Source organism: Notolepis coatsorum (genome assembly GCF_963971535.1).
Source record: "Notolepis coatsorum genome assembly, chromosome: 19".
NCBI lineage: Eukaryota > Metazoa > Chordata > Actinopteri > Aulopiformes > Paralepididae > Notolepis > Notolepis coatsorum.
Window position 1 is genome coordinate 79,474,667 of NC_140183.1, and position 10,714 is coordinate 79,485,380.

General features: G+C 49.5%; 1 protein-coding gene across 1 annotated transcript in view; it reads right to left on the bottom strand.

Annotated features, from left to right (window-relative positions):
- The window catches only part of cgna (cingulin a), a gene marked incomplete at both ends in the record, with an annotated part of 37,068 nt that overhangs the window by 19,777 nt on the left and 6,577 nt on the right, over positions 1–10,714 (bottom strand). Inside the window, 5 exon segments of the mRNA XM_084336724.1 lie at positions 1,223–1,319; positions 1,322–1,370; positions 1,867–2,082; positions 9,519–9,630; positions 9,924–10,045. Of these exon segments, the coding sequence (XP_084192850.1) occupies positions 1,223–1,319; positions 1,322–1,370; positions 1,867–2,082; positions 9,519–9,630; positions 9,924–10,045 (596 nt within the window).

The following is a 10,714-nucleotide window of genomic DNA, read 5'->3' on the forward strand; positions in this document are numbered from 1 at the left end:
CGTGCGGCTATATATAAGTTCTGTCATTTCCCTGTGCGTTCCTCAACATTTGTACACGTCTCCACCTACCTCCACTCTACAAGCAATCCTGATAACAACGTGAGGCAGGCAGGCCACCTCGTCAAACCCAATGCAAACAGAATCCAACCTGTGTGCGTCACTAAACACAGGTGGTGGACATGGTCGGATGCCAGAAGTCGACGTCAAAAAAAAAGAACTGTAGCCAAAAGATTTTCTTGTCGCCACACATGGAAGTCAGTCATATTTACGGACTAGAGGTCAACCATTTTAACATTGAGCTAAACACTTACAACTCCAAGACCATCCACACTGTGGCCACTGTGTCATCAAACTCACGAAACTCTCATAAGGAATATGAGAAAGTAAACAGTGTAATCAAAGGTGCAGATGAGGGGTCTGTATACCCTATCTGTATATTATATGTTACAATAAATATGGGCAATAAAGAATTAGAATCTGAATATATAAGTTACTATGAGTAAGAGTAAAAGCAAACAGTGCAGTATACACAAGGTACCCTAACTGGCATGATATACATCATACATTGTAGTCCGTGCCGGTTTGGTGGTTAAGAGTCAGACACACTCGGTCAGACATTCCCAGTAGTTCTCGAGTTCTGCCGCCGTTAGGAATGTGTGGATGACCATGTGTATGAACCAACGAACAAAAACAAACACACAGAGCACAGTGATTATAGAGGTGCCTCCTCTGATCTCTTCCATCATCGTTATGATGGCAACTCTGGCGAGTGTGGATGACCTTGAATTCTACAGTCGTTAGCGCAGCTATTACACACATCTAGAATTCTAAACGTCTAAAGCCAGCAGGCAAACTAGTCCCTCACTCTGGCTCAGGGCTGGTGGATGGAGAGAGAGAGAGAGAGAGAGAGAGAGAGGGAGAGAGAGAGAGAGAGAGAGAGAGAAGAGAGAGAGAGAGAGAGAGAGAGAGAGAGAGAGAGAGAGAGAGGAGAGAGAGAGAGAGTAGAGAGAGAGGGAGAGAGAGAGAGAGAGAGAGAGAGAGAGAGAGAGAGAGAGAGAGAGAGAGAGAGAGAGAGAGAGAGAGGGAGGGAATCCAGGCAGGATGAAAGAGAAGAAAATGATGTACATTAACAGTGTAATGTGCATAGAACGTGGTGCGAAAAAATTCGAAAAGCAGGCAACGTGAGCATCAACAACATAATTAATGTGTTGTATGGACTCACTCCTGTTTGGTGCTTCGCAGTTCGTCTCTGGTGGTGTGGAACTGCTCCATCCAGTGGCCACTCTCGTCCCTGCAGTCCTCCAGCTGCTGCTGCAGGAGCGCACCGAGGTGTTGACACGCTGCCGCTCTGCCTCGATACCTGCCTGAGACTGACACGGGAGAGGGGGAGGAAACAGAGTGTTGGATAGTGTCACCCAGTGTTGTAGTACTCCAGTCCAGGACTCGGACTTGAGTTGGAATTGAGCACTGATGACTCGGACTTGGACTTGGACTCGAGCATTGACTGCATTTGGACTCGGAAGGTGCAGACTTGTTAATTGATACAGTTATTTTTAAATTTCTTTTAATTCTTTTGGCATAAGATATTGGCATAAGATATTGATGGCTAGTGCATTTGTTTGGCTATTGTGTAGTTCTATAGTACATAAACTCCCTTTGAAATGTTGACCGCTGTGTCATTTATGTTTAATGTAGACCTTTTTTATTTGTACGTCAGCGCTTTGATTGCCAGAGTGGAGTGGACTCGACCTTGATGACTTGGACTTGGACTCGGGTGACGGGGACTCGACTCGGATGGAACACTGGGGACTCGAGACTCGGACTGGAGATTCAGTGACTGGACTACAACACTGGCTCCAACAGTACCTGGGACACCTGCTCCATGCTGCTCCTCAGCCTCTCCATGTCGGTGCTGTACTGCTCCCTGAGGGTCTCGATCTCCCGGTCGTGCGTGGCCACCTCGTCCTTCAGCGCCCCCTTCAGGGCCGTGAGCTCCCGCTCCCGCTGCCTCAGCGTCTCCTCCAGCCGGCGCCTCAGCTGGAGCCCGTCGGACAGCTCCGCCTGACAGGACGTCAGCGCCTCCTACAGGCGACACGGCCGTGATGACGTTAACCCTCTCACTGCTACACACACCACACAATGGTTAACCCGTTCACTACCACACCACACAATGGTTAACCCTTTCACTGCGGCACTACAGAAGGTTAACCCTTTCACTGCCACACCACAGAAGGTTAACCCTTTCACTGCCACACAACAAAATGGTTAACCCTTTCACTGAGACACTACAGGAGGTTAACCCTTTCACTGCCATACGACAAATGGTTAACCCTTTCACTACCACACCACAAAATGGTTAACCCTTTCACTGCAGCACTACAGAATGTTAACCCTTTCACTGCCACACTACAACATGGTTAACCCTTTCACTACCACACTACAGAAGGTTCTGTATCACACTAGCTCCCGCTCTGCGTCTCATTGCATATATCTCGCTTCAGCATATATACACTGAATACATTTCAAAATGTACCTTTAAATGCCAGCATTCACCTGGCCACACCCCCATCCGCTTACCTATATAAGCAGGGGTGGTGCCACACACTCATCTCCTTCTCAAATTTCATCACAAGCAACGTGCTGCTCATATGCCCACTTGACGTGGAGAAAAATATTTACTCTGAGGAAAGGAAGAACAAGGAGAATACGTTGACATCATATCTTTATTTTCTCTCTCACTATTTTCGAGAAAATACGGCGATATTGTCTTCGTCACTGGAGTGTCTGGAAGATGATGATCATTCTAAAATCCTCCACCGGTTTTCGTATTGGGAGCACGCCCCTGCATGCCTCTCAACTGCAGTTCCTTGCTGTGTTGGTTGGGGTGAAACCTTTCAGGACACAGCTGAACTGTAGGACACGCCGCTGTTGTGAGAAGCGGTGGGTTTCAGGTTGGGTGAGTACTGTTTGCTTGCGGCTCCACTTGTCTGTTAGTGCTATGGGGGCTAACTGACAATGTTTACGAACACCGGCCCCAGTTTAAGGTCTTTTGGTTCAGCCTCTTGGGCAGCAGCGGGAGACCTTGATCTGAAGCCCATTATAGTTTGACTAGTGGGCCACGACCATTAACACTGGTGATCCCTGTGTTTTCTGGACGAGTGGATATCTCTCTGTCACCATGTTAGGCCCCATCTTTCATAACCAAATGAGAGTATTCCCTCACGAGGAGATATGGGCATAGATGTTCTTTAGCGGAAGATCTGTGTTCAAAGTCAGCTACACAGGCCAGTTGGGTATTGTGCTGGCTCCGTCGGGTGTTGGTAAAATCACTGTTGTAAAACTGTGTTAACATCTTGTTTCTCTATTCTCTTAAAAAGTGGGGAGGGTTTCAGAACGGCGGCCTGTCTGGGTGAGTGTTATATCATTGTGTACAAGTTCAGGTGATAGCTGCTTAGCTTACGGTTAGCCAGTCAGCTGTTAGCTGCGGCGTTAGCCTGCTGTGATCACTGCGTGGCCTACATAGGGTGGGCCTACTGTTAGCCAGTCAGCTGTTAGCTGCGGCGCTAGCCTGCTGTGATCACTAGGAAACGTTAGCTTGCTGCTATCGGCCAAGGCCCAGCGCGGGGTAGCTCCGGCTCCTCGCGCGCCGCCGCAAGCTCCCCTCTGGTCGCGTGCGCCGTTCGCTCGGCGTCTCGCGGGCAGGGGCAGTAGCGACCGACGGTTGGAGCGGCCGTTAGCTTAATGCTACTCTGTTGAACGTGCTTTGATTATAACATGTTTTAAACACTCTTGACTACGACGTCATCTTTGACAGAGGATGTTCGTCGAACCTGCCCTGGGCCAGGACGGCAAAGCCTGCGTCAACAAAGGGGACCGTAGCGACGGGTTGGAGCGGCGACGCTGCCCAGATCGAACACCACAGGACGGCTGTGTTTTCTACGGTGTCTTGAGACTGCACTTCGTTGATCTACGCTCCGGGTAGGCCAGGTCTGACCAGACCTTGTACACTTCTTCTGGCTTTCCCTTCTAAATGTTTTGTAAATAACGATGTTTTCCAAAACGAGTGTTACTGCACTACATTTAGGATACGACGCGAGTTGTGTGTGAATTGTCTTGTCACTAGGTATTTAGCTTCTCCGTGCAAATCGGGTTGTTGTTTCAGATGTGAAAATGATCTGGTTTGTTGTGTTGAGAAACATCATGTGTGTTTGTTGTGAAGGGCCAGATTAAAACTGAGAATCTACCTTTATTGTTTGATATACTTTGTATATTATTTATATATATATACGGAATATCCCTACATTCAAACCAGAGTAATATTCGCTCTCCTTATTGGATAGCGCCCTAGGCTCCAGGCAGTCTCGCACTCAGACAGGTGCAATGGGCGAGTTTGGGGCATGTCAGAACATGCCCGGAGTCAGCGTATTGATACCAGACAAGGACTGAGGTTTGGAACTAGATAATCATTTAAGTATATATGCTGGCGCAGGTGCGCCCAGCAGTAGTTCATCAAGTTCGTCTAAGCAAGCAGTGTGACAAGTTCGGTAACAGTGAAGTGAGCAGCAGTGCGTCTAACAGAGCGTTGAGAACATGTGCGAATAGAATAGTAAAGTGTCAGAGTTTAATGCAGTAACGTCAAGATTGCAGAACCATTACTGGTTGGATTATATTGATTTGGAACGTGTTACCCGGAGAAGAGCATCGTTGATTTCCACTATCGTTTGGGATTCAACCTCGTGAGGATTACAACTCGGGCTGGCCTCGTGGACGGAGGCTGGCTAGCTGTCATCAGTGCTATCGAGCATTTGGATTACAATTATTGCTTTGCTGCTGATCAAGGGATTTACAAGGACCGACTCCTGTACCTGGAGTCTCTTTATTCCTCATTGAATCAGACGGAGTACCCGAACATTCCTCTACCCTCCAGGCCTTACACCCCCGGAGGGAACCCATTGTCTCCAGGCGGTACCAGTGTTGCCCTATATAGTTGCTACTATACGACAGGTGGTGTCAACTTAGACCCATCGTAGGATTCCTGCTATTCTTAGTGACTCATGCTATTGACTGACTTTACGTATATTCTTCGCCATACAAGCGCGACCCTAATTCTCATTCTGTAACCTAACGTTGCCTAATAATAATAAATTACCCTCAAATACTATTTCCTTGTCAATGCCGTGTTCTTGTGGGTGTTCACCATCTATATTTGATGTACTGTCTGGCCAGTAATTAAAGTACATAACTAGCAGTGGTTTTATCTATCACAATCTTTAATACAGTCAGGGTTTTGTAACCCCTCAGTTACAGTGTTTATATGTACCGTGTACTCACAACTAAGGGGGTTAACTAACCTATAAAGCTATGCTTAGTGACAAATGAGTAAAGAATATTCTTTTCTCAGCCTGTAATGACAATGAACAGTGTGTTCACATATTAACAGGTTTTCCTGTTTTAACTGGCCGTATTAAGGGTAAAGTAGGAGGATTGTGTTTCCCCCTGGTTCCCTGGGGACTTCTTCATCCTCCTATCAGACATGTTGTTGCACTACATTGTGTCTTTGTGTGGTAGGGATGCGATGTAACCCTTAGCTTGATTGCTGAGGTTGTGCTAAGACAGCTGGAGAAACTTTATTTTCCTAAAAGAAAAGATTGTTTGGTCGCTTTCGTGTGTGCTTAGCAAGGCCTGTGGCCGATACTAATCGAGAATTATGTATTCTCTCATTATGAAAAACGGCGTTCCTCTGTAGAGTGTTTTTGCCATTTTTTGTAGGTGATGATGGGTTGTGTGTGTCATGTGACCTACAACTGGGTTGGACTGGCCACAGAAGCACATGTGTAAGTTTGGTACCGGGGCTCTTGAAGAGCCCTCTCTATTCTGTGTTTTTTTCCTTAGTAAAAATCAGATAGCAGGTTAGCTCATGCGCTGTGTGAAGCTGTCAGACGCTTCATAGAGCTGACTATGACTGTGTCATACTCTCTTTTTGTCATTACATCGTATCATGGGTGTGGGGTCGTAAAGGGGTGAACTGGTAACCTTTCCTCTTCCCCTTTTTTCTGTTGGTCAGGGGTACACCCCCTGTCCTTCAAGGTTCCTGTCACGTTGCGGTCCCGCACGTTCCGGGGTGAGGGGGGGGGGGGGGGGGAGGGAGTTTCATGGTCCCACGGCCTGGAATATTGGGCGTGTGCACCGCAGAAATTCCCCCGCCATAGAGTACGTCACCGTGCGCGTCTCTGTTGGTAGGACTTCCGTGTGCTGTTCAGGTCCATGTGATGGATCTGTTTCGGGGGGTGGTCAGGGCTCCTCCTCACCAAGCTCCTATTCGGGCCTTCTGTGAGTTGGGACTCCTCCTTCCATGTGAGGGAGCCTCCTTCAGAGTACAGTGCCTCCTCCTCAGATTGTCAAGGTGAGTGGACCCTCTAGAAGGAGTCCTACTCTATTGTGTATGTATTCGATTCAATTCGATTATTGAGTGTGTATGGGTTCAGTGCCTCCTCCCCGGAGAGCCCTAAATCCAATTTTTTACATGGCTCAAGGTGCAATATATTCTTTTCAATCTGTACAGCTCGCGTGGGAAGTCTCTCTGGGGATTCGCGTCTCCTTCCTATGGGAGGGTGGTGGGATGTAAAAATGTGAAAAAATTTTACCCCCGGCTGTGTAGACTGGGATACATACTGTTGGTGCTTCCTTCTTTTCTACTAAAAAGAGTTGGAGTTAGGAAGTGTCACACCCCTCTTGTCGTTCCCCATGGCGCCTTGGGGATTCAATGACAGGTCTAAATAGCCTGTTCATTGATGTGGGTGTGTCCCGACGCACGTATAGTGCTAGCTCGGGGTGTTCTGTAAACAGGCGACTGACTGGCACGCCTTGGTTGCTTGAGGTTAAAACGGCGTTTTTATAAAGCAACTGGGATGGAGGTTTTTCCTCTTCCGACGACCAAATCCAACAACCTGGTTTTTGTCATCGACAGATTCTCGTTCATGTCTGGGGGATGATGATGGAATGGATCTGAACATATGTAGAGGGGTCTCACGCCCTGGGGGTGGGCCACCGGGCGCGGTTCACCCGAACGTCTGGGTGGCGCCTTCTTTTCATGTTTAAGATCAACACGCATATCTGCCCCTTCTCCTGGAGTAGGCATGTCGGCGTGGTTAGGGCACGGGACTGGTTCTGGTCACGCTGGTCCGGATCAGTTGAACCCGTTGTCCGCCGGGGATGCAGATCTGCTGTTCTGGTACCCTGAGGGACTTGGGCTTTTTTCAGGGGGAAAAATGCCAGGTTGGTCCGGGTGTCACAGGGTTAAGCACTATGGAGACCCTGGTTGGGTACGTTTTTTACTCAGCACTGTCGTAATGGCTTACGGCCATGCCAACCTGTACACGCTCAATCTCGTCAGATCTCGGCCGCTACACAGGTTGGTCCTGGTTAGTACTTGGTTGGGAGACCGCCTGGGAATACCAAGTACGGTGTGCTTGGGGCTGGTTCTCCATTCTTTTTCGCTCCTCTCTCACGCATGGCGAAGAGGGTCCTGTTGGGGTGGTCTTTGACCTCCTCTGGTGACCCTGTGCTTCCCGTATCGCCGGGCCCGGTCCGAAGTAATGTTTCGTCGACCCGTAGGCCTGGGTTAACCCTTTTTGAAAACTGAAACACTTGTACTGCGGTATAGCCGGTGTATACTCGCAGGTGTGTTTTGGAGTTTTTTCTTGAGGGGTTATAGGAACAACCGCCGCATTGGGTAACACCAAGGTGGTTGATTCCCTGGTGTGTTGGAGCAGTGTCAACTCCCGGGTTCACCGGTTGAGGGTGCCCCTGCACGTTCATGACGTCTGCCAATCGTGTCAGCCTTCTCTGCCTCAACCCCTCTGGGTGGGGGTTTTTAAATGGAGGCTTGGTCATGCAACAACGCCAGCATATGCCCCTTCCGCCGGGGCGGCTGTGTTCAGCTGTCCCCTCTGGCGCCTGTCTCGTCCGCAGTCTCCAGGCTAGGGTTAACAGCCTGTTGCCTGGTTTTTCCCCGGTGCGCTGCCTGCTTCCGTTGGTTAACCTTTTTTGTGTGCTTACGGCCATGCTGACTGCCTGTTCTGCAGGGTCAGTGTGCCAGGCGGTGTACTATTGGGGGGACAGGGCCCGCTCGGCTGAGGGGCCTTTGTCCGAATACGCTGGCGATGTGGGGGGCGGGGTCACTAAGTGCCCACCTGGTGGGGTCTTGATGCTGGCATCATGGACTTCTCCGGGCCCCCGTTCCAGGGGGTCCAGTCCCTTTGGTGGGTCTGGGTCTTCCTTCGCGCTCCGCTGCTACGGCCTCGCCACGGGGTTGGGTTTGCCCTTGACCCCGTGATTCTGGGGGCAGTAACGAGGTTGTTTCCTCCGTTCGTTCCCGGGTGGCATGCGGGTTGTGCGTGTGTGTAGTCGTGGGGTCAAGCCACGGTCTGCTCACCCTGTGCGTTGAGTTGCTTGAGTGCCTCTTCGCACGGTCGGGTCCGTCGCCCTCCCGGGAAACCTCTAATAGGGGGGGTGCCCTCCATTAGGGGTGGTCGGGGGGGCTCGGTCCTCCCTGATCTGATGGCTGTGGGGGGCCTCAGCGGGGTGTATTTGTCGAGCTTCTAGCTCCCGCTCAGCTCCTATTATGCAATGAGACGCAGAGCGGGAGCTAGTGTGATACAGAACGTTAGGTTATGACTATAACCAAGTTCTGTTAACACTAGTGGACCCTCTGCGTCTAGACGCCGCTGCGGCCCTTGATTTTTCATTGTGGTGAAATTTGTTGGGAAGGAGATGAGTGTGTGGCACCACCCCTGCTTATATAGGTAAGCGGATGGGGGTGTGGCAAGATGAATGCTGGCATTTAAAGGTACATTTTGAAATTTATTCAGTGTATAATATGCTGAAGCGAGATATATGCAATGAGACGCAGAGCGTCCACTAGTGTTAACAGAACTTGGTTATAGTCATAACCTAACGTTAACCCTTTCACTACCACACTACAGACGGTTAACATGTGCTTCCAAAGTTCCAAACTCCAGACTCCAGACACCTCCAGAATTGTGTTGCGTCGCAAACTCTGTAAATGGTAAAGGGTGCATTTATATAGTGCGTTTATCCAAAGTACTTTACCATTTGTTCCTTACATTTTACCCATTCACTCACACATTCACACACCGACGGTGGAGGCAACCATGCAAGGTGCCAACCTGCTCATCGGGAGCAGTTAGGGGTTAAGTGTCTTGCTCAAGGACACTTTGACACTCTGCCTGGGAGGAGCGGGAATCGAACCGGGAACCTCCGGATTACCAGACGACTGCTCTACCTCCCGAGCCACTGTCGCCTCTACTCCGTCATAGATTGGTGCACAGTATGACTGGATGAAATGGCAACCTTGGATATACCTGTGGTTTCATTTTGGTGTTAGTTGTAGCAACATGTTTATACAGAGGACAGAGGACATAAAACAAGCTCCGCCCTCTTTTCTTGACCCTCCTTGACCCCTGTGTGTGTGTGTGCGTGCGTGCGTGCATGGGTACCGTCTTATTGCTGCTGTCTCTCCTCAGTTCGTCCTGGAGTTCAGCCAGCTGGTCCTCCATCTCTCTGACCCGCGCCTCAGCACTCTCCCTGTCCATGCGCAGCTGAGTCAACCTGGGACACACAATGGATGACGTTTGAAGAAAGACGTACAATAATGTTGTAGTGACACTTGGTGGTGGAAGAGGTTAATCATGTGCGTGGTCAAATCTTCACGTTGATTAAAAATCTGACTCCTTCTGAATGACTGTGTGTGTGCGTGCGTGTGTGTGCGTGTGTGTGTGTGTGTGTGTGTGTGTGTGCGTGTGTGGGTGCGTGTGCGTGTGTGTGTGTGTGTGTGTGTGTGTGTGTGTGTGTGTGCGTGTGTGTGTGTGTGTGTGTGTGTGTGTGTGTGTGTGCGTCCTCACTCTGAGTGTGTTTGGTGCAGATCGGTCTGTTTCCGGTGCAGTGTCTCCTGGAGCTGGAGGTTGTCATCCAGACAGGACTCGAGTTCAGCCTTCAGAGCAGGACCCGCCTCGCCGCCAGAGCCCTGAATCACATGAGTAAAACAGACGAGAACAATGAAACACAGAACATCGGGTGATTCTAGTGGAGGCAAAAAAACAACAGCGTGCTTTTTGTAAATATGGCAGCGAATGTGCGTGCTTCCACAGAACATTACACTGTATTTAAGTGATTAAGGCCTTAGGAGAAATGATAGATTAAGACCCAACTTCCTTAAACCAACATAATGACTCACTATTACAGTTGAGATTTGTGTGTGTGTGTGTGTGTGTGTGTGTGTGTGTGTGTGTGTGTGTGTGTGTGTGTGTGTGTGTGTGTGTGTGTGTGTGTGTGTGTGTGTGTGCGTGCGTGCCTGCTTTGCACATGTGTGCACGTGTGTTCTGATCACCTCTGACCATGTTAGACGGCTTTAGGGATTAAACTGTGGATTAATCTGAAGCACAATTAAAGGGCCCCTCTGTCCATTTCTTTTTTTTTATCCAATTTTTCTCTTTATTTTTTTTCTATTTTTATCCCATCCCAATTTCGCTGTTTCCAATTCTCCCCTCCCCTGTCTTGAACGTTGCTCGCATATGCCCCCCACAGGTCGGTCGTAGGGAGGATAGAAGCCTTGCATCACGTGTCCCCTCCGGTACACGAGGAGGCAGCCTGTCACATCTTTTCACCTGCACAGCGCGGACTCTCATTGGCGAGG